General features: G+C 44.8%; 1 protein-coding gene across 4 annotated transcripts in view; it reads right to left on the bottom strand.

The window, feature by feature from the left end:
* The window catches only part of LOC115073549 (EMI domain-containing protein 1-like), a 231785-nt gene that overhangs the window by 48674 nt on the left and 155677 nt on the right, over nt 1-27434 (bottom strand). For all 4 annotated transcript variants that reach the window (XM_029572076.1, XM_029572077.1, XM_029572074.1 and 1 more), the window contains exons 5-6: nt 12107-12168; nt 9659-9806 (exon numbers count right to left, since the gene is read on the bottom strand). In XM_029572076.1, the coding sequence (XP_029427936.1) occupies nt 9659-9806; nt 12107-12168 (210 nt within the window). The remainder of the gene's footprint in view (nt 1-9658; nt 9807-12106; nt 12169-27434) is intronic.

The raw sequence follows: 27434 nt of genomic DNA, 5'->3' as shown, positions 1-27434 counted from the left end.
GGTGCTTTAGTGCTTAAGATTGCTGAAGCACAAGTCCAGAGATGGTTCAGGGCTTTTGGGTTCAAACCCTGTCCTCCTCCTGATTTCTTGTGTAACTTTAGGGAGTCACTTTCGTATCTTGCACCTCATTTTACACAACCATGCGTTGGTCAAGTCTTCCCTTCTGAAGCCACTGTGCAGATCCTGCTAGAAAAGCTGATAGCCAGGCACTCTACATCAGAGGCAGCTGCATGCATGTTTCTGAAGCATCCTGCTTTACGGCTGCTTTGAATGAAAGGCACTGTCTAAATGCAAATGATTCTGATGCTTGGAACAAGAGGAGTGACGCTGGAGTGGAGTCACAAAAGCGAGGGTTTATGCCGAGCAATTCATTTGTTGCCTTTCCTACCAGCTACTTCCAGCTGTAGAAATAAGCTCCCACCTATCGTCCTGAGCAGGAACGGTGCCCCTCACCCTCTCCCAAGGACTTCCTAAAAGAGAAAGTCTTCAGATCTGTATATGCAGATTAATACACAATTTAAAGGGCTGATCGAAATCTCAGGCGGTTTCGTATTTAAGGAATAGAGCCTGTCAGAGCAGGCTGTTCTACAAAAAGTTATCAGGTAACTCCAGGTTACCAAAAACAGGCTAAGCCAGTCTTGGTTTTAAACTTTCAGCCCTAGACAGGTATGGACATGTAGACCTCGTCTTCTTAGGGAAATCAGAAGTCCACATATACAAAGGGGAAAGCCAAGACTGGCTCAGACTTGATCCTTGTGAGGCTTTCCTAGCATTGCCATTAACCTGTCAGGGAGGGGAAGCCAGGTCAGGGTTACCAGACAAACCAAACTAGCCAAATCCAGACTACTTCACCACGTCTAGACCATCATCAGCGCATCACTAACTGAGGCCCATCTTCCAAACTGTCTGAAAAAAAAGAACAAATAGGACCCTCATTGAAGAACCTAACCTGGACGCAAATGATCCAAACTACTGCCTGGTCTCAAATCTCCCCTTTTTAAGCAAGATTATAGAGAAAGTGGTGCTATTGCAATTCTGATTACCTGCTCACCTCCCATACCCTGGACCCTTACCAAACTGGTTTCCATCCTCACCAGAGCACCGAAACCTTAATAATTTGCTTAGTGCATGAACCCTTGACTGTGCCTGGAGGCAAGTTGAGACTCTATACTTGGAAGCTGAAGGTTAGGATTGTTCCATCAAGGATCTTTTGGGAGAGGGTGGCTGGGTTCATTTTTCCTAATCCATAGCATCTCTGTTCTTTTTGAGTTTAGGTTTAGTTTGTTTTGGTGTGACCAGTTTGCAGTTTTACTTAAGCATTTGTTCAGGTTGTTAATGGTTGAGCCTTGGTTTGTGCTGGGTGGGGTCAGTAGTTGTATCTTGTTGACACAGGAGTAGTATGTAATTTGACAGTCTCTGTTGAATTTTCCAAGGGGAGCATGTAAATGTAGAATAATGCAGGAGATAATTAGGATGGAGCCTTGTGGAACACCTCAGGGGAGTGCTTGTGGTTTACAGGGAGCTGATCTCAGGGTTACAGATTGGGCATTATCAGAGAACCAAGCCAGGGCAGGACCTGCCACTTCGACATAACAGACCACAATCTCCTCACCTCCAGACCGAGTGATCTAGAAGTGGCAGGTCCAGCCCTGGCTTGGTTCTCTTCTTTTTTATCTGATCATGCCCAATCCGTAACCCTGAGATCAGCTTCCTGTAAACCACAAGGTGTTCCACAAGGCTCCATCCTAATTATCTCCTGCATTATTCTACATTTACATGCTCCCCTTGGAAAATTCAACAGAGACTGTCAAATTACATACTACTCCTGTGTCAACAAGATACAACTACTGACCCCACCCAGCACAAACCAAGGCTCAACCATTAACAACCTGAACAAATGCTTAAGTAAAACTGCAAACTGGTCACACCAAAACAAACTAAACCTAAACTCAAAAAGAACAGAGATGCTATGGATTAGGAAAAATGAACCCAGCCACCCTCTCCCAAAAGATCCTTGATGGAACAATCCTAACCTTCAGCTTCCAAGTATAGAGTCTAGACTTTTATGCAGACTCTCAACTTGCCACCAAGGCCCAGATGCAAGCAGTATCCAAAACCACTTCCACCAGTTCCGACCCCTCCTGGATGACAAAACCTTTGCAGCCATCTTCCAGGCTTTGGTAATCTCTTGCCTGAACTACTGTAACTCCCTCTATGCTGGAGTTTCCAACACCCTAAACTGCCACCTGCAACTCATTCAAAACACTTGCTAATCAAGGCAAACAAATTCCAGATAACCCCCTGCTTTTAAAACACTACGTTGGTTCCCGACGCTCTACCACACTAAATTCAAACTCTCAATCCTTTTCCAATAAACCCCTCAAAAATCTGGTCCTGACCTACCTCAGATCTCTCTCACTCCTTATACCCCCACACTCTCTGTGCTCACAAACTCAGGCAGGTCTGGAGGTGCCATCCCCAAACACAATTAGCCTCACCAACACCTGTATCAGTTCTGACACTGTGGAACTCCTTACCACCTCACGTCACACTCATCGCAGATGTCCTATCCTTCAGGAAATGGTGAAAATTTTGCTCTTTGAATCTGCATTTTGTGCCAACCAATAACACAAACCCTACTAAAAACTTTGTATAAAACCCCTCAGACAGCATTATTGTACTATTTATACGTGAACTCTATTATACTACTTACACCTAGCATCTTTGCACTATTCATATTTGGACTGTACTACACTATCTTGAGTTACTTGGGCAATGTTTTTTAACTATGTTAATTAACTACTGTAAGCTACTATGCCAAATGTTTGTTTATATTTAATGCACATCCTGCCTAGCAGTAATTTATAGGTTTGGCAGTTGCTTGGTTTTGATTGTAAATAGTTATCATAAGACTTGGGGGTAACTTCACAGAGGGCAGCCACTACCCTTAAGAGAATCATGGGGATATCCTGCATGACGCGGCAGTTACTACCAAAAGAAGCTTGCTGGGCAGTCTGTCATGTTCCGGTACCATGTTATAATCATTATGTTGTACTGTGCAGTCATTCCATCTGTAACATGCTTTGAACCTCCTGGCTGGAAAGGTATGTCATAAACGATGATGATGATGATTCAGGGTCATCCAGGACAGCCACTGCATGCAGGGCAAGGCAGCCCTGCTCATACACAGGCCCTTGAACTGGCACAGCTTTGAACTGGCACAGCTATGATATTAAGTCGGAGGGTGTACAGAAAAGCAGTTTTACTGCTTTTCTGTGCACTTTCCCGGTGCCGGCAGAAATTAATGTCTACCTTTGGGTAGGCGTTAATTTATGAAAGTAAAATGTGCGGCTTGGCTGCACATTTTATTTAGTGAATCACGCGGGAATAACTAATAGGGCCATCAACATGCATTTGCATGTTGCGGGCGCTATTAGTTTGGGGGGGGGGATGGACACGCGTATTCAACATGCTATTACCCCTTACTGAATAAGGGGTAAAGCTAGCGCATCGAAAACACGCGTCCAAACGCGGGTTAACAGTGCGCTCCACCCTCACTCTCTCATATGTTCTTACACAGACACACAAGTTGGCTCACACTCACATGCTCACACACACATAAATGCCCACATACTCAAACTCATAAAAGTTCTCTCACACACTCACATCCCATATGCTCATACACCCGCTCATACTCTCACATGCAAACTCACATGCTTCTTCTTGCTCTCCTTTCCCTTCCTTCTCACTCACTCTTCTCTTCTCTATCATCTCCTCTCACTCAACCCCCTTTTCTTTCCTTCCCTCTCCTCTCACATACTCACTTATCTCTTCCTTAACCTCCCCTCCCTTTTCACTCATCCCCTTTACCTTCTATCCCCTCTCTCACTTACATTCTCTCATGCCGTGCCATTCTCTCTCATTCACAGCCCCCTTTCTCATCTCTTCCCTTCCATTCTCTTACACTCCACCCATATCTCTTCTTTCTTTCTGCCCGCAGGGTGAGGGAACCCCACGGGCATATCATAATCCAACGTCAGCTCAGGATTTGGCTTTCTGCCCGCAAGACCTAGGATCCCCGCAGGCATGTCATAAATCTACACTGCTGCTGTCTGTCTTCTTCCTGCTCGCGGGGCCTGCGACCCCTGCAAGCACGTCAAACTTGCGCCACTTCTGTTGTCTTCTTCCTGCTCATGGGGGGTGGGAGCACCACGAGCATATCCGAAATTCTCACCACTGTATTCTTCCTACCCATGGGACTGGGGATCTCCTTGGGTATGTCATAAATGCGTGCTGCTTCCATTTGTCTGTTTTCGTCTGTGGGCTTTTCTGTCTGGATACAGGGTGAGTTGGCTGCCACACAGGTGGGGTTTGGGTTTTTTTGGGTGGGGGGGGGGGAGCACTTTTTGCCACCTCAAAATTTTACTGGCTCACCCTGCCTAATGATAGAACCGCCCCACCTCCCAGCTCTGTTGTTTTGTAACTTGCTTTGAGCTTACTTGTTGGAGGAGCGTGACAATGATGATCTCTCTCACTAGGGCGCCAAGGAAGTCAGAACATGGCAAAAACCATGTGCTAATGCCCTGCTGATGTGAGCCAAGTATGAATGCAGCACCCACAGCTGAAGAGTAAGCCCAGAAAAGGAGGGTGTTTAATATAAAATTACATATGCTTTTTACTGACATTTTGAAAATATATATAATTTAATACCCGATAAGCCATGAGACACTGAAGGCATATGCCCTCCCCTAATTTTATTTGCCAGTTCTCTGTACAACAGACAATTCTCTGACTGGTATATTAAAGCACAGACAAAGCACTGTGAAACAAAAATGAGATTAACATAAATCTTGGGGTTTGGAATATTTCAGATGTATGACTATTGGGTCATAGAGTTGAAAAAGTATCATCAAGGGTAAGTGGAACCAGCTGGCAGTCTCTTTACCATCTATAATATATTACCATTGGGTTGTATAAAGACCAGAGGATCATGTAGAGTTTTGAAAGGTATAATATATTACAGTATTTGCTTCTGGTGGTAATTGGCATATAAATTTATCCCAAGCTGAAAAAAATGTCCATTTCCTTTTCTTTTCCCTCTGCAGCTGTAGACCTGTCCATTCCTGTAAAATTTACTGTTGCAGACCTGCACTGAGGTACTGCCTCTGGCCCAGCTAGCGTGCAACCATTTGGAAAGAACGCACTTCCCAGCCATGAACAAGGCTGTGCAAGGAATTTGGTCTGTTTGGTTGTTTCAAACTCTCCTTTGCAAGAGAAGAGGAGCTGGTAAAACTCAGTTGCGGTAGTCCTGGAGAAAGGGACGCACCAGATTAATCCAAAAGGAAAGCTAAAATGGGAGAAATAAAGTCCTTTTGTATAACAACGAAGCAAGGAGAACACAGGGAGGATGAGAAGCAAAGGATCAGGAAACTGAATGCCTTGGGCAGTGCTGGGGTTGTACTGCAGCTTTATTACTAAGGGGAGGAGGAGAAGATTCATTCTCCATCAAGATTACGCTACGGCAACATTAATTTTCTTTTTGTGTATAATTCTGGTCGCCACATCTCAAAAAAGATATAGTTGCGATGGAGAAGGTACAGAGAAGGGCGACCAAAATGATAAAGGGGATGGAACAGCTCCCCTATGAGGAAAGACTAAAGAGGTTAGGACTTTTCAGCTTGGAGAAGAGACGGCTGAGTGGGGATATGATAGAGGTCTTTAAAATCATGAGAGGTCTAGAACGGGTAAATGTGAATCTGTTATTTACTCTTTCAGATAATAGAAAGACTAGAGGGTACTCCATGAAGTTAGCATGTGGCACATTTAAAACTAATTGAAGAAAGTTCTCTTTCACTCAATGCACAATTAAACTCTGGAATTTGTTGCCAGGGGATGTGGTTAATGCAGTTAGTGTAGCTGGGTTCAAAAAAGGACTGGATAAGTTCTTGGAGAAGTCCATTACCTGCTATTAATTAAGCTGACTTAGAAAATAGCCACTGTTATTACTGATATCAGTTACATGGGATAGACTTAGATTTTGGGTACTTGCCAGGTTCTTATGGCCTGGATTGGCCACTGTTGGAAACAGGATGCTGGGCTTGATGGACCCTCGGTCTGACCCAGTATGGCATGTTCTTTTGTTCTTATGGGTCAATCCACCTGCAGCCTCCATCTTCCATGATTTTCCCCAATGTGGAAACGGAAGCAAGCTCAATAAGGCTCTGGGTTGGTGACCTGGCCAAAAACTGACATGGAAGCAGGGTCTCCATACACTGCACCACCTTCAGACACCAGGCCTGTCTCAGGGGACCTCCCCATTCCTGAGATGAGCTAGGGATTCATCTCTCTGGGAAAACGTACTGAAGCTTGTCTCACTTTAGCAAGATTCTTTCATACGTCTGATAAATTACAGAAAAAGTCTCCTCAACAAAGGCAGCCTCAGAGCAGGGCCTTGCTTGCAGAGCTAATACCAATGACAATGCCTCCTCTTCATAACAAAACCGTCTGGGGACCAACCGAAAGTGTTACAAATAAGGGTTTTCATGCTATAACAAATTCTGTACAAGAATTACTTTCAGATAAGACTTCAGCTCATTATAACAAAGCGTAATTATAAGGAGATATTATTGTACTGGAGACATTCCCTGGCTCTCTCTCTGGCAGGAGGCACATTCTCATTCTCCCATGTAAGGTTTGCCTCATTGGATTATTGATGTCTAGCACCTGTCTTCATGTCTGAGTCTGGGTGTTTTGCTTCTTATCCTGCTCTCTAACCTAGCCCCTTCTTCCTCTCTGCAGTCTGACCTCAGCAGGAGCTTCTGCCAGACTGAGATACCATTTGGAAAACGTCCATGTTTAAAATTAGACCTTCTCTTTGTCTCTTCACACTCCTTTTCAGCCTAGGGGGTTCTGATCTCAACAACCTTGAATTACACGTAATTCACAAACCCAAATTCCTCCCCCCCTCCGAGACGGTGCCAGAATTCTTTCCTTCTTTTTGGTGTGCTACCCATCCCTCCCCAAATTGTACAGTATGTCTTCTGGGGGAAAAGCTTAGCAAATCAGGCCCTTAGTTTGAAAATAATTATTAACCAGTGGCTCCCAAGATCCTCTTTTAGCACATCACTGCTCTCCTCCAGTAGAAAACTGCTGCTCTGGATTTGATTTGCAAGGCAGAAACACCGCCCCGCCCCCCTCCTGTCTCCCAGAGGGGCCCAGAGTAAATCTCCCTGGTAGCACCGGTCCCTGGCAATGAGTGCTGAAGACAGTTTAACTATGAACAGCTTCCTAGAAGCTAATCTCCGAGGCAAATGCCTCCTCACTTATTTTTGCTATTTCCTTTCCTTGACTCCTGGCTGTTATTCTTTGCCATTTGGCCTGCCTTGTCTATTATTAGAACACATTCTATTTCCAGAAAGCTTAATGAAGGCAGCAGGCAAAGGATATCCCTTGTGAGTGAGTGTACACCTGGGGGGGAGGGGGGGTAGCCTAATCCTCCTGCCCCCATGTGTTCTGCTAACGCCCCTGATAATCTTATCAGCAGGCCTATTGTTCTTCAGCTTCAGAGCAAGGCCCAAGACCCAAGGTCAAGCTTGACGAGAGAAGGAAAGCCTTATGTACTTCTTTCGCCATCCTCTGTCCCAACCAACTCACATCCTCCCTCCCCAATCCTAAGAAAACAATCATCACACTTACGCACAGCAATAACCGATGCTGTGTTGCCAAGCTAACTGTATGCCAGAAGATTTTAATGCGGTCTTGGTTTTGTAACTCTCATCCCCTTTCGCTAATTCTAAACCTTCTTATCCTGATTTAGGAATTTTCTCATTTTCTCTTCCTACCTCCCATCCCAAATGCTCATTTATTTTAACTTACTAATCACCTAATTTTCAAAAATCTCTATGTGACTTACAGTATTTCTCAGTCCTGGTGTTATGACTTTCATCAAAATGACAACTGGACTGAAACCTCAGGATAAGTTGGTATCAGGTCAGCACAAAGAGTGTGTCCTGATATTTTGTTATTCTAGTTGCCAGCTTCTCAGCCAAAAGAAAGTTTATCTCTTCCAGGAAAAGGTCAAAGGGAGGCAGGTCAGCACAACCAAATAACTTTCACTTCCTTAGAGATCCCCTGTAATTATCCCCTGCTTTCTTGAATTCAGATACTGTTTTTGTCTCCACCACCTCCACTGGGAAGCTATTCCATGCATCCACGACCCTTCCTGTAAAGAAAAGTTTCCTAAGATTATTCCTGAATCTGCCCTCTTTCAACCTCATCTCATACGCCCTCATTCTAGAGCCTCCTTTCCATTGAAAAAGGTTCACCTCCTGTGCATGGAAACCATAGAGATATGTGAATGTCTCTATCATATCTCCCCTATCTCACCTTTCCTCTAGGTATAAATGTTTAGATCTTTAGAGCTGTCCCCATATGCTTTAGAACGAAGACCATTGACCATTTTAGTAGCCATCCTCTGGGCCGACTTCATCCTGTTTATATCCCTTTGAAGGTGTGGTCACCAGAATTGTACACAGCATTCCAAGTGAGGTCTCACCAGGGACCTATGCAGGGGCAATATCACCTCCCTTTTTCTGCTGACCATTCCTCTCCCTATGCAGTCAAGCATGTTTCTGGCTTTTGCCATCGCTTTATCCACCTGTTTGGCCACCTTAAGATCATCAGATACAATCACCCTCAGATCCCGCTCATCCTTTGTTCTTAGAAGAATTTCACCTCCAGTACTGAACCTGTCCCTTAGGTTTTTGCATACTAAATGCATTACTTTCCATTTTTTTTTTAGCATTAAATCTTAGTTGCCAAACTTTAGACCATTCCTCGAGCTTTTCTAGATCTCCCCTCATGTTTTCCACTCCTTCCTGGTAGCAAGTGTGCTAGAAAGTCTACAGCATCTGCAATCCAATTTCTCCAGGGTTTTTTATGCCATCATTGTAGCAAAACATGGCTGCCTTCACAGTAATATGTGTATTGACCTTTTCCATTTGTCTAACGTATTCGGATTCCTGATGAATTCCAGGCTGGATGTCTCATTATGGTAGACATGGAATGCCATTCTCTCCGGTGACAGGTCAAGACCTCCTCTCACTTGTCTCTCTTCCTTCCCAGTTATTTCCCAGTCTTGGAAAGCAAACTGAAGGAAATGGCCTGCACCACTTTTGTTTTGGACTTTGGTCAGTGTCCCATCTACACACTCGTCTGATCATCCATGGAACTTTCCTAATGATAGTGGAATAGTGTTAGCTTATGAAAGAGGCCACAGTATCAACACTATTGCGCTTACCACTCTTGGCCGAACAGGGTATAGCATAGGCAGCAGCAGTGCAAGCTTCCCTTACACACTGCCTCACCACAGGACAGGTACAGTATGGGCAGTGATAGTGCATGGGGACCACCTCTAAGGATGAGAAGCTAACTCAGCCGCCATACCTATGCAATCTTTGGGCTCTCTGCTGAGACTGCCAGCAGTGATGCCAAAATAGTGATACTGGTTTTAGCATCTGTCCAGTGAGAACTAGAAGGGCAAGATTAGCTGATTTTAAATGGTGGGGCTCAGCTTTTCTCTTTCATACATGCCACACCCTCCCAGCTTCACTAGCTTTGAACTCTTCCTATCACACTTGCAAAGTCCATGCTCTCTTACCTTTCGTGCCTTCCTCTCCTGGACTCCCCTGAGCAGCCGGAGACCCCCACAGTTGGAAGGAATTAGCAGAAACAGTGCCCCCCTTGGCCAGGAGATGACCGTGGGGTAGAACAGGAGTCACGGAGTCTGACACGGAAAGCAATGCCACCTGTGAAAGAAATTCCAAGAAGAAACTGCATCTTAACAGACAGTCTTGCAGCTGCTTTCTCCTGTGCTTGAGGCTGCAGGTTTCTGCCGCTCCTTAGCAGTCACGACTATACAACTGAAAACTCCTTTTGTACAAATCTCTGTAGTGGCAGTGCTGCCAAAGTCACCCAGTTTCAAAAGGGAGACTTTTTGCCCAATTCCAGTTTTGAACTTACATCCCAGTGCATGGTGGGATTTGTGGTCCACAATTATACCCATTGAAATCAGCACTGCAGACACCAGAATAAATCAGGATGAGATTCTCAGAAATCCATGTCTGAACTAAAATCTCCCTCCTAGTACTGGGTAAATTGGCAGCTCTGTAGTTATGTTATGACTAGGGCTTCTGATTTTAAGTGTTTATGTGCTGGGGGCTTTGTTCGTCAATAATATTTTTCCCTAAGAGGACTTTTCCTAAGCTCGGGGTAGTAGTAGGAGATAGCGGTGTTTGGGATTCCTCCCATTGCTTTATCCCCACCTTTTTAGGGGCGAGGCAATTCTAGGGGTTTATAAACCCTGGGAGCATGCCCAGTGAGTAAGAGGGGAGTTGGAGATTCATCCAGAATCTCGTTATGACTTTGTGGGGGGGGGGGTGGTTTCATTTTACCTGTCTGAAGGGATGGGTTTCTCCCCCACCTCCCCCCGTCACCTTAAGGATTGGGGTCAGAGATCCTTTCACCCAAGCATCTAGCAAAAACGAGGGTGGAGAGGCATTTAGAGACTTTTGAATAAAAGAATCAAGAGCTTCGACCTTTGGATAATTGGATTACAGTTTGAAGTTCTTGCAAATTTGAACCCCATTGTGGTTAGTTTTCTTGGGCATATTTTTTCCACTAGTTTTTGGTTGATTTTGGCGTGTCTTTCTAGCTATCCCACCCTCACTAGTCAGGATAGCTTTTCTCAGGATGAAGATGCAAGAGCAGGAAGGGAGGTGATTAGAAAACAATGGATAGAGAAATCATCTGCTTTTTGTAATCATTGGATCTATGCTGATTCTTATTTTTGTGATTTTGGCTTGGATCCTCTTCTTTGAATTACAGTAAAGAGTGGTGATCTTCTTTTGGAACAACGGTAAATAAAATGCTTACATAAATAAATAAATAAATAAATAAAGACTATCTTTTATTTGAACACCAATTCCAGAATCCAGAGCTTTTCTTTTACCTCTTTCCATCCTAGCTGGACTTGAAAGGGAATAGATGGACCCTGGTTTGCTTCATGGTTTCTGCTTGTGGTGTTGATTCTTGCTTCCCTGCACTTATATTTTACCATCTGGCACCTTCTGGAGTTATTCAGCCTAGAGTGTGAAGTGTTCACAGAGATTGTGATTGATCACACCAGGAGTCCCAGAAGATAAGTCTTCCTCCCCGTCCTGACATGGATCCGGACCCTCAGCATCCCTCATTGAGGATAAGGCACCAGAAAAGGAAGACCTGCTACATTTATAGATTGTAAATTTAGGTGTTTATGTTCCAGCTAATTAGGCGTTCTTTGGGTGAACCAAAATCAGTGTTTATTGGTGTTTTTGCAGAACGGGAACTATTGTTGGGTACCTTTTATGGTTGAATCAAATGCATTCATTTGTGCAGCTGAGGAGTCAGCACGGAAAAGGCATAAAAACAAAGCGGAGGATCCAGGATAGGCAAATGAGGGGTGAGAGAGTACTAGGGGAAGTGGTGCTTTTCCAGTATTTATCTAAAGAAACAATTGTTTTATTTTTATTTTTTTTTTTGCATCAGTTGAAACTAAAATCAGAAGCCCTAATTATAACCCAGGATGAGCAGACCTGGTTAAAAGTAGTAAATCAGTTCCTTTTCAGTGTTACCAGTATAATAAGAAAGCATTCCTTTACCAAGCCAATTATTTGTGCTGCTGGGAATTCAAATCAGTGCAGGCTGAAGTAGGAGTGAATGGCAGCTGTCACTTCAGTGCAGCACTTCTCCTGCTCTTCCTGTGCTGATACTTTATAGATCTATGTTTTGAGTCATTCTTAAGCTCGAAAATTAAATGGCTCACCCCCACCCCCAACATTAAAAAGGCCCCATAGTATCTGAATTAGCGGAATGATTTCTCCAGCAGTGCTCTGCCATTCCAATGGCCTGGCTTGGCTGGACAATTGGCTAACTTTGCATTGTGAGGTTAAGTGTTCTCCTATAAGAGGACTGCGCCTCCGCACTGCTGCACTGTCGGTCCCCAGTTAATATCACCACGTTGTTTTGGGAGGATTCTGGCCCTCTCTTCACCGCAGAGAAAGAGACTTACCTTTGCTTCCAAGGAGCTGAGGCGCTCGGTCAGTTCTGTTACCCGGCTACAGTTTAAGCAACCTGAAAAACCAAAGCACATTAAGCAGGAATGAAGACATCTCACGGAGCCAGTCAAGGCGAGCGGGCTGGGCTGGCTGGCAGTTCTACATCCATGCAGCCTCCCAACTTCATTTAGGAGATAGCCTGGGTGAGGAGTTCAATTTTGCTCTGCTGCTGCTGCTGCTTCTCCAAGTCATGTTGTCTCCCTTTGCCTTTCCCATTCAGATCTGATACTGCTGGGCTATCCATCCCAGACACAGCTGCATGTCCTTTTCCAATACTAATATGAGAACTCATTTGGCTGAAAGGTGCTATAATATTTGAAACTGCTATCACAGACGACAAAGTAAGAAAGTTGAAAAATGCACTGAAACATTGGAAGAGAGAAGGCTTCGTCTGCTCACCTTCACCATACAACAGAAAACTCGCTGATGTGATCCAGCAGGTACTAGATATGACCTTGGATACTGATGGCTGTAAGATAATCGGCCGCCATATTGGCATGCCATAGTGCAGCAATATATAAAAAAGAAATATAAGGGTAGAGACTGGGCCAGTGACGGTACTGGTTTTGATTCCTGGATCTGGCTCTAGTTGCGCAGGCCAGCCACAACTAGGGAGGCAGTGACAGCAACATTAACAGCCCCTCCATGGATGGGGGGCTTTTGGGGAGGAGGAGTCGCAGTCTTCACATGACAGTGACACCTATGAGAGGGATTCAGCGAATATGGGCATTGGACTCCAAAGGGAAAAGAGCTCTGTGTCCTGCCACCAAGGGCTAGTGCTGCAGTTGTAATTTACAGAGAGAATATTTTTAAACCTGATAGCTTACAGAACTACAGTCCTAGCTGGGGTGGTGCTGCACCCCCTATAAAAACTGGAATAGGTGAAAGATATTTGTTTGGGTTCACTGTGAGTATGGAGAGCCTTAAATCCTTGCACAAAAGCAATACAGACTTAAAGTCATGGACACCACAATTTGCTATAAGTAGAACATTTTTTATTAAATGCACTTAGCCATGTTTTAGCCTGACATTGGTCCTGTTGTAATCAGGTGCGCTCTGCTGTATGCACAGGTTAATGTGTAGTTGTGTACACATTTTTCTGTGTACAACTTTACTCCTGATTTAATAAGGAGTTTAGTGCACAAAAAAAATCTGCGCACCAACGTGAATAAAACTATGCACACAATTTAGTGCGCTGCCATGCAAATCCTATGTTAATGAAAGGCATTAGCTATTACTCCCCAGTGCTGCAGGGAGGTGTGCTGGCTTAACTCTGGAAATTTAACTCCTGGTCAGAGGTACCGTAAAGTTTCTGGACCTAGTATTAGTCTAGGGGGCTAAGCCTGCAGTTCAGGGTGTGGGGAGGCTGGATTTGGGAGTAGAGGAGTAGGCTAGTGGTTAGAGCAATGGCCTATAAACCAGAAAGACTCACGGTTCATATTCCTACTGTCACACCGTATAACCTGAGGCAAGTTACTTTACCCTCCATCACCTTGGGTGCCCAAGGCAGTATTTAAAAGAGGGGCTGCATAAAAAAAGGGGAGAATTGTATGTCCATAGCTCTCCAAATGCATCAGGCAGCCATAACTGCAACAGGTGCTCAATATGAGCATCTGGTTTTATCCCGCTTCTTCAGGCCAATTTCCGTGTTATGTTGCTGAAGACGCCCACAGCAAGGGGCACTTAACTATGCATTCATAAGAATTATTTTTTTTTAATCAAGCCAATACATTTATTTTTCAGTACCATAAGCAGTACATTTAAGTGTCACAACGATACTCAGTAGGAGGACACACAGAGGACCATATTTTTTTTTATTTCTCATGAGCCTTTGGCTCGCAAATTGACTTTACTCCGCCTCTGCAGCTGGAGTTAAATTTACCACGATGCAAAGTGTGCATTGGGTGCCCTGCAATTTTCTGCATGGGGGGGGGGGGGGGGGGAGTAATGCTAATAGCCTCATCTACATGGAATTTACATAGGATGGGTGCTATCAACTATGCATTTGTTTGGGTGCGTGTTTTGGAGGCACTATTCTCCTTATTGATTTGTGTGCAAGCCTAGCGTGCCCAAAACACCTGCCCAAATGCGCATAGACTCGTGCAGTAGGCTGAGTGCATTTTATTGCACTGGCCTCAAGATTGCAAGCCCTCTGGAGACAGGAAAATACCTACAGTACCTGCATGTAATCTGTTCTGAAGTGCCAAAAAGAATATAAAAATCACATAAAACACGATTTGTGCACAAAGCATGTTCTCTGTGCTTAAAAATATGTTCTGTGTGTAGAAAACATGACTGATGCACATAAATCATATTTTATGCGTACTAAGCATGTCTTTGTGTGCACATTTATGAGGTTAGTGCACTTTGTTTAAAAGCTCACAATACTTTAGTATACCATTAGCTCTCTGCATTGCGAGTTTAACTTTTTTTTTAACCTGTGAATAAAGAAAAATGTATGCTGAAGTTCGGTGCACGTCTTTTACTCAACGTCTTATTACATCAGGGCTTTTGCTGCTAATGGACATCACAAAATAATCAAATGCAATCCAAATGATGAACATAAACCATTCCCTCCACAACAACAGAAAGGCACTTCTTTATCTGGCTATGATAGTACCCATGGGGTGGGGAATCACTTCTTGGCTTCAGTTGGGCATACTGCAGGGTGGAGAATAAAACTGCCCCCCTCCCCTCGAGTTGCCCTATCACTGAGCTACAATAATGTGGTGATACAAGGGAGAAGGACCAGCCTTGTGCTTAGAGTGATTTGGGCTGGGGACATGGAGACCCAACTTCAAGTCCTGCTTTTGTTACTTTATCTCACCGCGGCTCAAGCACTCTTTTAGTTAGCAAGTTCCTTGGTGTATGGGTGGCCACATCACCCCAGGTCAACTGAACAGGCTGATCGGGTCCTGGTTTTGCCGTATTTCAGGCATGGAGTTGTAGTTCTGATTTTTCCCATTGCTATCCCTAAGAAAATCAAAACTACATGCCTGCAGTGAGGCAAATGCAGGACTAGATCAGCCCGACCAGCTGAGCCAAGGTGAGCTGCCAAGTCCTATTTCAGACTCGAGGAGTCCTGGTGCCTATTTGCAAATTGCTGCACACTGCCCTGGTTTTAGGGTTTCATATAAATGTCAAAAATAGCTAAAATATTCTCCCAGCCTGGCCTATCTGGTTTCTTGCCTGACGTTCTGTTGCCAAGTCAGTGATCACAAGACTTTAAAAGCCAGATAAAATAAAGAATTACAACAGTTTGTACCATGAGTAGACTAACTGCCATTAAGCGACATATTCGTAGGAAATTTGAATCTATTTGGGGGTCCCTCTTTGCTTTGGAGGAAACTTATTTTCCATTGGTTTTGTATCTGTCCCTATTTTCCTTTCAGCTTTACTTTGTTGTATGTTATCCCATAAATTTTGTTTCTTAGGATGGGAGGAAGGGGGGTATTATTACTGTAAAATCATTGTTGTCATTTCTTGACTGTTATCTTGTGATTTGTCTTCTCTTTTTACCTTTTTATAATGGTTTTCTCTTTCATTGACAACAATAAAATTGTTTATTACAAAAAAAAAAAAAAAAAAAGAATTTCAGTTCCCTAACATGCTTTTGTTTCAGGTCATGCATTCCTTGGTCACTGTAACTCCTCTCAGGTGACCAATTCACTTGGACATTAGCCTTATAATGCACCCTAGGCATTTGGTAATGGCTTAGTAAAATCGCTTAGTAAAACCCTCTCTGCTGCGTTTAAATGCTTAATTATTAACCAAAGCCATTAATGACTATTTGTTTTTAAACTGTCACCGAGACTGATATTAAGGTTCAACCTTTGGGTGCCACTGCCAACCAGGCTGTCTTCTGTGCATCCCCGTTTGACTTGTAATTAGTGCAGATAATGGGAGATGCATATAATCATCCCGTTTCCTCCTGCTTTGACTCTGGCCCTGGCAGCCTGCCGGCTGCAGCACCCCAGCCGTTCCTATGGCAACAAGAGCCTCGGCAGGCTCTAGGACCTCATTTGCAGATTTGTTCAGCCCCAGAGGATTCTGGGCACAGGCATTTACTGAGGATGGGAATTTCATCCAAAAAAAAAGCAAAAAAAAAAAAAAAGCATGAGGAGATGCAGAAAACACAGACTGACCCAAAAGAAAAATCCCATGGAATAGATACCTCCTTTGAGTACAAAGCTGGGGAGCTTCTATTTAAAGTGTTCCATGTGTGGCAAACGCTGTTTTATATAGAGAAGGCAGGGAGTGGTTTAAGGAGCACTATGAAGCAAGAAGGAAGGCGGGGGAGGGGGGGTATGAATATGGGAAGAACAGGAGGGTAATGAATAGGGCAACTCTGGTCCTCAAGATCCACCAAAAGGCCTGGGTTTCAGAACATCTGTAATAAATATGCATAGGTAGATGTGCCTACAATGGAAGCAATGCATGCAAATCTCTCTCAAGCATATTCACTGTGGATATCCCAAAAAAAAAAAAAAAAGACCCATTTGTGGCTTTTGAGGACTGGAGTTAGCCACCTCTGGAACAGGGTGACCATGCGGCCCCAAGTCAAGGTAGATAAGCTGAACCAGTCTTGGTTTTATCCCACTACATGCATCTCTATGCATACAATGGGATAGAACCAGCAGGACCATCACTACAGGTGGGCAAGAGAAGTGTGCGCCAGGGACAATCCATAAAATGGAGCAAGCTGTGCACTACTGGTCATTATCCATATACTTCCATCCCGCTGCCCACTCCCCCACTCCTGGATGTGCACATGTGCTCCCCAGGTTGGCTAACAGCAACCCAGCTTCCCCTGACATGGGGGCTGGAGCTGCACAACTACCCAGCAAGAGGGTGGGGAAACAGTAAGTGCCATGGGGAAGGAAAGTTGCAAGGCTCCCCAGCAATGGTCCTAAAAATCAGGATTAGCTCAACCTCTCCCCCATGACAAGGAGCTGCAGTATATTAGGGATGTGCATTTGTTTGAAATAAAATAGGAAATGAAACGATATTTCCTATTTCATTTTATAACATTTTCAAATTAAAAATCAATGAGATTGTATTGGTTTTTATTTCGTTTCATTTTGGGAAAAAAAAAAAAAAGGAAAAACCTTCAGGGCACCCCCATAAATTTCCGGGGCCAGAAAACTCCCTGGCTCCCACTTACTCCATCGATGGGGGTCCTGTCAACATGGCTGGCCTGAGGCGTCAGCCTAGGTTCAGGCCGAACACCAGGGCCCAGTCTGGAGGCCAGGTCCTGTGCTGTGGCCTTGGTCAAGGCCCAGGCCTGACACCAGGAACTGCCCTGGAAACCCATTACTAAGGCCTCAGCCCAGGTCCAGGCCTGATGCCAGGGTCTGGCCCAAAGGATGGACAAAATCGCCAGAGCAGAGAGCACCATGTATGGCCATACATCAACATGGTGCCTTCGCTCAGGAGGAAGGTGCCAGAGTGATGTCACTCCAGCACTTCTTCCAAGTGGAAGATGTCATTTCAAGAGGACAGATGGAAGAGGATGTCTGGGCCTGAGCCTAAGTGTCATCCTTTGGGTCCAGCCTATGAGCTGGGTCCCCAGGGCAGGCCTTAATGTTGGACCTGGGCCAAAGCCTTAATGACAGGACCTGACCCTCTGACTGGACCTAGGCCTCGAGCCAGCCACAGTGACAGAACACCCCACAAACAGGATAAGTAGGGACCAGGGAGGTTTCTGGCCCTAGCAATTTTTGGGGGGTGTGAGAGATGGGGTGCAGAGGGGCCTGGAGAGGCCTCGTTTTGTTATTGTTTAATGTTTATTTTGTTTCGGTAAACTACAGAAACGAAATAAACATTAAGGGGTAGATTTTCAGAGCCCTGCTCGCCTAAATCCGCCCAAAACCGGGCGGATTTAGGCGAGCAGGGCCCTGCGCGCCGGGAAGCCTATTTTACATAGGCCTCCCGGCGCGCGCAGAGCCCCGGGACTCGCGTAAGTCCCGGGGTTCTCGGAGGGGGGCGTGTCGGGGGGCGGGCCCGGTCGTCACGGCGTTCCGGGGGCGTGTCGGCAGCGTTTTGGGGGCGGGTACGGGGCGTGGCTACGGCCCGGGGGCGTGGCCGCGCCCTTCGTACCCGCCCCCAGGTCGCGGCCCGGCGCGCAGCAGGCCCGCTGGCGCGCGGGGATTTACGTCTCCCTCCGGGAGGCGTAAATCCCCCGACAAAGGTAAGGGGGGGGTGTAGACAGGGCCGGGCGGGTGGGTTAGGTAGGGGAAGGGAGGGGAAGGTGAGGGGAGGGCAAAGGAAAGTTCCCTCCAAGGCCGCTCCGATTTCGGAGCGGCCTTGGAGGGAACGGGGGGAGGCAGCGCGGCTCGGCGCGCGCAGGCTATACAAAATCGATAGCCTTGCGCGCGCCGATCCAGGATTTTAGTGGATACACGCGGCTCCGCGCGTATCTACTAAAATCCAGCGTACTTTTGCTTGAGTCTGATGCGCAAGCAAAAGTAGGCTGATCGCGCTTCTTTTAAAATCTACCCCAATATGTTCACAGGGCTGGTGGAAGCACTGGGAGGACTAGGCTGCTGCCTATAATGCCACAGTTTTGGGGAAGGCAGCAAAACTGAACTGGGGTAGGGGTGCTGGCTGAAGTGTTGCCTACCCACAACTAATACCTTTGCACTGGCCCTGTGCATTTACCCTAGTTATGAAGAGGACGACGACTGGGGAGAGATGTAAAGCAGACAGAGAAGACACAAACCCCGTCTGCACGAGCAGCTCCCCCTCTACCTGCAGTGCTTTTAATATATCAAAACTGAAAGACTAAATTACTTTTATAAATACACTAAAAGAAAATAAATCAGGATAAGATAAAAACAGACAAAATATTTTACTAATTCCGACATCAGATGAATCTGTCACGGTTCCTCAGTCATTCTGTCAGCAAAAGAAACTGGATCTTTTCTTTGAGCTGTGCCTGCCACAGCTCTCAGCTCACCTTGGGATAGGAAAATTACTTTACACCGGAACTGCTCTTTGTCTACTGGTGGAAAAAAAATAGCTTTTCAATGACCTGTTTAGCTAGGGGTAAGCTCCACATTATATGGTAACTTGTCATTACTGATGTACATGTTGACTACTGTAAACCTCTCCATGTTGTAACATGTTCTGAACTCATCTGCTGGAAGAGCATGAGATAAACAAACGATGAGGATGATATCCATGGCTTTCCCCAGCTCTGGACAGAAAGATACTTTAGAGATCCCTAAAGACTTAAAGAAAGGGATGGTACAACATTTCTGCATGGGAGTAATCTGCACAGACCCTTAACAGAAAGCTCAGAGGTAACCTGCATGGAGTGGCAGTTACTACTCTTAACAGAAAGCATAGAGGTAACCTACACGGAGCGGCAGTTACTACTCTTAACAGAAAGCATAGAGGAAACCTGCACGGAGTGGCAGTTACTATCCTTAACAGAACACATGGGGGTAAACTGCACGAAGTGGCAGTTACTACTCTTAACAGAAAGCATAGAGGAAACCTGCACGGAGTGGCAGTTACTATCCTTAACTGAACACATGGGGGTAACCTGCACGAAGTGGCAGTTACTACTCTTAACAGAAAGCATAGAGGAAACCTGCACAGAGTGGCAGTTACTACCCTTAACAGAACACATGGGGGTAACCTGCACAAAGTGGCAGTTACTACCCTTAACAGAACACATGGGGGTAACCTGCACGAAGTGGCAGTTACTACCCTTAACAGAAAGCATAGAGGTAACCTACATGGAGCGGCAGTTACTACTCTTAACAGAAAGCATAGAGGAAACCTGCATGGAGCGACAGTTACTACTCTTAATAGAAAATATGGGGGTAACCTGCATGAAGTGGCAGTTACTACCCTTAACAGAAAGCACAGAGGTAACCTGCATGGAGTGGCAGTTACTACCCTTAACAGAAAGCATGGAGGTAACCTACATGGAGCGGCAGTTACTACTCTTAATAGAAAATATGGGGGTAACCTGCACGGAGTAGCAATTACTATGCTTAATAGAACCCATGGGGGTAATCTGGAAGCAGTTGTTACTATCATAAGCAAATTGCTGGGTAGACTAGATGGCCCATTTGGTCTTTTTCTGCTGTCATTACTGTGTTATTATGTTTATATGTTAGAAAATGGGGGTTTGCACTGCAGGGTTAGTAACAAGAAAGAGGAGGGAATTTCCTAGTGATGCTTTTATATACATGTAAGGAAGAATCATGTTGCTTCAATTAAATAGACTAGTTCAGGATGTGTCTGGCTAATTCTGGTTCCTCTTGCAGGCCCGAAGCTGGAGGCTAAACCCTTCAGTGGTTCTTCTGTAGTAAATTCAGCTTCATCCCTCCAGTGGCAGTAAAACCCAAGCTTGTCTCTGCAAAGTTCCCCCAACGCATCTTTGTGCTCGTCAATATAGTGGATCTTCATGAGGGATTTTCAGTGAGCAGTAATTTGCAAGAAAGTAATTAATCCAAACAATTATCATGGTTCAGATGTCACAGTGAAGCAATAGCTGTGCTAATTACAGTGTATTGATTGCATTGCTTAGATAGTCCTCAACTATCTTTGCCCAGTGCAGGTAAAGCTCTTATTTTACTTTATCACTTTTTACTACCTCACAATTCTGTTATTCTAAGTATTGTTTTACAGAAGTAAGCCAGCCAATTGGTTTAGAATTTCCTTTCCACTGAAAAAAGTTTGCTTTTTATACATTATCTATACCTTTAAAATATTTGAATTCTCTGTCCAACCCATCCCCCCCATCTCTCCTTTCTTCTTGGGTGCAGAAAGTGCAGAGAAGAGCGACCAAAATGATAAGGGGGCATGGAACGACTGCCCTATGAGGAAAGACTAAAGAGGTTAGGACTGTTTTGCTTGGAGAAGAGAAGGCTGAGGGGGGATATGATAGAGGTCTATAAAATCATGAGAGGTCTAGAATGAGTGATTGTGAATCAGTTATTTACTCTCTCAGATAATAGAAGGACTAGGGGGCACTCCATGAAGTTAGAAAATAGCTCATTTAAAACAAATCGAAGACAATTATTTTTAACTCAGTACATAATTTAGATCTGGAATTAATTGCCAGAGGATGTGGTTATGACAATTAGTGTAACTGGGTTTAAAAAAAGTTTGGATAAGTTCCTAGAGGAGAAGTCCATAAATTCTTATTAATCAATAAGGAATAGTAGATGGAGATCTATTTAATGTCTGAGTACTTGCCAGATACTTATGACTTGGCTTGGCCACTGTTGGAGACAGGATGCTGGGCTAATGGACTGGCCCAGGTTGGCATGTTCTTATGTTCAGTTAGTCTCCTTTCAGAAAATATAACGTGTGGCAGAATATTTCAATGTTCAGATACTGCTTTCACAAAGATAAAGACAGTCCCCGCCAGCCTTGAGGTAGCCTGGGTTGCACCATCTTTTTTTCACTACAAAAATAGTGGCTGAGCAATAAAGCACTAGTGAGAAAGCATATAATGTGCAACTGAACAAATCATGTAAAAAGAAATATAGGGTGGATATGAGACATTCAAATACCTCAAAGGTATTAATAATGGACAAGAAGCAAACAATTTTTAGTGGCAATAAAGTTCTAGAACAAGAGGTCACGATATGACGCTCTTAGGGTGGGGGAGGGTATCATTAGATAATGTATCTTCACAGAAAGGGTGGGGTGGTGCAAGGAATAGCCTTCCAGTGGAGGTGGTGGAGACAGTAAGAGAATTCAAGAAAACATGGGACAAGCACAGGGGATCCCAAGTTACAAAGGCATGAAGGGGAAAAGAGATCAAGGCATTTTAATACAAATTAACCTGGAGAGAAACAAGAGGGCCTTATGGTCCTTTTCTGCTGTCACACTTTAGGTGTATGTCTATGACCATTTTCTTGTGCAAAGTGTTGTTACTCATAATTCCCTGTGATTGGAGCACAAACATAATAAATTCGTACTACTGCTACTCATGTTTGTAGTGCTAGCAGATGCACATAGTGTTGTACAAATACACATAACAGCTTACAATCTAATCACGACAAACATACAGGGCAAATAAGAGACTCTGAAAATTTCATTTATTATGGAAAACCAACAAGGCTGTGATCAGGAGAACTAGGGGTTAAGTGGCCTGAAAAAGGAGAGTTTCTAGGCTGGATCTGAATAAATGGGTGGGTATAGATGGAGTCTTGATTGTATTTGGGCAATAGTTCCTGTTCCTACAAGCTGAGATACAGTGGGATGCGGGCATAGACAGTTGCTCCAGTTCAAGAAGGCTTGTGGGTAGGAAAGCTTTGGAAGGAAAAGGTCTCTCACCAGTTCCTGAACTCCTCTGTTTGTGCAATTTCAGGAAACAACTTGTGGTAGTACAGCTTATTGTTCTGGTATGATATTTACAGGGGAAAAAAGGGATGGTTCCCAAACAACCACCAGCAGTGGTCTGCAGACCACCTAGAAACAGCCTTAAGCCCTAGCCTTATTTTCTCTTACATAAACAGTGTCGGAGAAATAAGACTGCCTGCCACATGTGTATTTCCTGAAATGAGCTGAAACTAGACAAAATAAGAGTTTCAGGAATGGATGACTGTTCTTTCCTCTGTCAATACCAAAAACAATGGAATATAAATAAATAAATGAAAAAGTGCTGGGCGGATGAGATGGGTCTTTCGTTCCTTATCTGCTGTCATAGTCACGGTTTCTGAGTCCTGGTCCCTATAACACTGGGGTTTTATTGCAGATTCCATCAAGGAAGGAAGTGCATAAAGGAGGAAACCATAAGAGAATGGTTTCAATTGGAGGGGTACATAAGAACATAAGAACATGCCATACTGGGTCAGACCAAGGGTCCACCAAGCCCAGCATCCTGTTTCCAACAGTGGCCAATCCAGGCCATAAGAACCTGGCAAGTACCCAAAAACTAAGTCTATTCCATGTTACCATTGCTAATGGCAGTGGCTATTTTCTAAGTCAACTTAATTAATAGCAGGTAATGGACTTCTCCTCCAAGAACTTATCCAATCCTTTTTTAAACACAGCTATACTAACTGCACTAACCACATCCTCTGGCAACAAATTACAGAGTTTAATTGTTCATTGAGTGAAAAAGAACTTTCTCCGATTAGTTTTAAATGTGCCCCATGCTAACTTCATGGAGCGCCCCCTAGTCTTTCTATTATCTGAAAGACTAAATAACCAGTTCACATCTACCCGTTCTAGACCTCTCATGATTTTAAACACCTCTATCATATCCCCCCTCAGCTCTGGAATATTTTGCCTAGGCAAATTTGGTTGCAAACAAATTATTTATTGTTTAGGAAGAAAGTTAAAACTTGGCTTTTTCCAAAATGATTATTAACAGATGGGAGAAGTGTTAGTTTCTCATATACGTTTTAAATTTTTAATGTTTAACTGATTTTAATGTTTTAAATTTGTATTTTTTTTAATTTATATTTTATCAAATTCTTAACATTCATTATACAATGAAATAAAGAAAAGTAAACAAATGGGAATAGAAAGAAAATATCCAAACCTAATTCCACTGGCTGAGAAGTAGCTGACGGCAATGAGCCACACTCGATAGCTGGGATATTGACCACAGCCGGTAAGAGCTGCATGCTCCCTCTATCAATAGTTGACAATAAGGACGTCGTCTCCCCTGGATCAAAGTGAACTAACACCAATATGTCCAGAGGAAGTATGAGAGGACTGGTTTTGGCCAGGACTAGCTGAGGCCCCTGATGAAAAGGAGATATCAGGAACAGAATCCCTCAATGTCTGACTCTCCCTCCGGACAAGACGAGTATCCATCGGTCCCTTCACTGCTCTCACTGCTGGCATCGAGATAATTGTCTTCGCTTTCCTTTTGCTTCCCATCCAAGGGGGAAAAGGAGCCTTTCCAAATTCTCTCCCGGGGGTGCGCCCCTTTGGTGCGTGGCTTCGGCTGCGTGCCAAGGTTTAAAAAGGTGCGGTGGGCGGGCAAAGATGACGTCGGTTTCCCCGACGCTAGCAGCATTCAGTCCGTCAGCCCAGCACACCCTCAGGTATGCCCGAATCTCCTCCTGAACAAGCTTCCCTTAAATTTGTATTTAAAGCATTTGCTGTAAACCGCCTTGGGCAACTGCATTAGTCTGACTGGTGCAGTATATAAATATATGAAATGAAAATAAATGATATTCCTGAGCTTCATTACTGAAAAATGCTTTCCACCAATGCTCACCACAGAGAGGGATTATGGGTAAAGGTGCTCTGGCAGCCAAAAAGACTTTGCATCAATGAAAGGACTTTGTTATGCTGAAAAAGGTTGACATGAATAATGTTGCTGGAATTTGAAAACTATTGCAGAAAAGCACAAAATTCCTCTGACTGCAGAGGTGACGAATGTCTTTGGCAATACTGGGGTTGAGCACAACTACCAAGAACAATGCTGCCAAGGAGCCCAATTAAACATGGAGACTTCTGGCCAGTTCTAGTTTGTGAATTTGCCTCTCAGTACATTGCGATATTTGTAATCCCTGCATCTACCATTTTAAGTCAGCACTGCAAGTACCAGAATGCTTCAAGATGAAGGAGGTTGTGAAAAATCCAGGGCAGACCTAAAATCTTCCCTTTTAGACTGGGTCACTTGGCAGCTCTGCAACAGGTGAAGGGCAGCATTTGCACTCAATCTTTTTTTTTTTTTTTTTTTTGGCATACTCATACCAACCAGTAAAAGTTGAACTTGACCTCCAGGTACAAACAGCTGTTCTACGGCTGCCAGTAGTTTTCATTTTTTTCTGGACAGATTGATCCAATCCTGGTTTTACAGAAAATGTAATCTCAAATTTCAATCAGAACTACATCTCCATTCAAGCAATGGTAAAACCAGGACAGAAACAGCCTACATGGAAAAAGTAGAGCCAACTGATAATCCTACTCCGTAGCAAAACAGGGGTTTTGCATGCTCTGTGGTTTATTGTTCTGCCTTGTGACACTTTTCTCCAGAGAGCTCTTTTCCTCCTTGCTGGCCTGCAGGTGATGTTTGACCTCTGCACTGTAGTTCAGGCAGGGGCTTTGGTTGCTGCCTTGACTCAAATAGAAGCTTGCCCAGCAGCCTGAGGAAATGCAAGATTGAAACATCCTGCAATGCTATTGGCCAGTAAACTATGTCAGAATGGCCATTGGTCAGGAAGTAATTGTTAGTACTGTATGCACTGATTGGCCCTGCAGACAGAGAACTAGCCCTGAAAGTGCTAGAACTCTCTATTCTGGGCTGGGTCTACAGGGAGAGCAGATCTCTGTTTTGAGGCCCTGTTCTACCTCTGTGGACAGCCTATTTCCTGACCTCCCCAGGCGGCTGGCACTAGATAAGTAGTGAAAAGTGTTTAGTTAGCTTCTATTGTTCAATCCTTGTTCTTTTACCTATTCTGACAGCAAATTTAATGTTTTTCCATTCACTGTTCCCACATTTTGTTAATAAACTTATTAGTTTGTTAGCTCTGCCTATCTTGGTCTGATTAACAATCATGGTATTGTTTGAATTTGATCTGTGTGTGTTTTTCTAGGAATTCTGTGATCCTTGGGTTGTTCAGGGTTTCAGTGTCCCTAGAAACCATGAGGGGATAGCTTATGGGTGGGTAATTTGCCCAGAGGCAAGCAGGAACCAGGATGGCGAGTGGGAGGTTCCTAGTGAAGGAGCACGTGTGCAGGTGCAGGTGGGCCAGTGCAGTGCTTGGCAGGACCCTCTTAAGAACCTCTGCGGAGCCTGGCCAGGATGCTCCGTTGGAAGATTTCGCTTGAGCAGATATTCTTCAGGCTCTATGCAGAAGCAGCATTCAGGAAGGAAGCAGTCCTTTCAAGGGACCCGTAGACCAGCCAGAGAGAGTTCCCGACAGGGCTCCAGAGGTGCGAAGCCTGTCCAATGAAGGCAGGCTGGTCCACTCCTCTCTGGTGGCGGTTGGAGGAAGATTATTCCGGTTTTACGAGGAGTGGACCAGAATCTCTTCGGACCAGTGGGTGTTGGAAGTAATAAGGGAAGTCTATGCTTCAGAATTTTCTCGACCCCCTCATGGTGTCCCATTGTGCTACACCCGGCAAATGGGTGGCAATGCGTGACACTCTGCTGCAGCGATTGGAAACCATCCTCCCGGTGCCACAAGAGGAACACAGTCAGAGAATGTATTAGGTGTACTTCGTGGTTCCCAAGAAACAGGGCTCGTTGTGGCCCATTCTGGATCTGCAAAGGGTCAATGTGGCATTGCTGGTGCCATGTTTTTGGATGGAAACATTATGAATGGTAATTGCGGTGGTGCACAAAGGGGAGTTTCTGGCCTCCTTGGATCTTACAGAGGCATACCTCCACATTCCCATCAGAGCAGACCATCTGAAGTTTCTACGCTTCATGGTGCTAGGGGAGCATTTTCAGTTTCGAGCTCTTATCTTCGGGCTAGCTACTGCTCCAAGAACATTCACAAAGGTGATGGTACTAGTGGCGGAGGCCCTCAGAAGAGAAGGGATACTGGTGCATCCGTACCTGGACAATTGGCTCATTCGGGCGGTTGGAAGTGGAGTGTCTCTTTCCATTTGGCAAGTGACGGAGCGCCTGGAGTCCCTGGGCTGGGTGATAAACTGGGCGAAGAGCCATCTGGAACTGTCCCAGTCCTTGGATTATCTGGGAGCATGATTTGACACCTGGTTAGGCAAAGTTTCTTACCCCAAAAAGGGTGCTCAAGTTGCAGTCGCAAGTGGTTCAACTGAGGGACCTGTCAGTCCCCAAGGTCTGGGATTATCTTCAGGTGCTAGTGGCCATGGCTTCCATGCTGGATTTGGTGCCATGGGTGTTTGCGCACATGCGTCCACGTCAGAAGGCACTTGTTCTGTCCCGTTGGAATTGGATGACAGAGGAGTTTCAGCTGCTGTTGCTGCTCCAGGAGGAATCCAGGTCCAGTCTCTCATGGTAGCTGTTGCGGTCCAATTTAGAGAAGAGAGTGAATTTGGAGGTTTCAGAGTGGGTGGTAGTAACCACAGATGCCAGTCTGAGCAGTTGAGGAGCGATATGTCAAGGATCTACAAGCCCAAGGACAGTGGTCTCTGATGGAAGCATCCTGGTCAATTAACCATCTGGAAACAAGGGCAGTCCGGAGAGTGCTGTTGTTCTTTCTTCCTCTGATTCAGGAATGGGCGGTACATGTGTTCTCAGACAATACAACGATGGTGGCCTATATCAATCGACAGGGCGGAACGAAGAGCCGCTTGCTGGCTCAGGAAGTTTACGAACTCTTTGCCTGGGCGAAACTTCATCTAGCAGCACTTGCAGCC

This window comes from Rhinatrema bivittatum, chromosome 11 (assembly GCF_901001135.1).
Source record: "Rhinatrema bivittatum chromosome 11, aRhiBiv1.1, whole genome shotgun sequence".
Classification (NCBI taxonomy): Eukaryota; Metazoa; Chordata; class Amphibia; order Gymnophiona; family Rhinatrematidae; genus Rhinatrema; species Rhinatrema bivittatum.
This window is presented reverse-complemented; position numbering and strand designations above follow the sequence as displayed.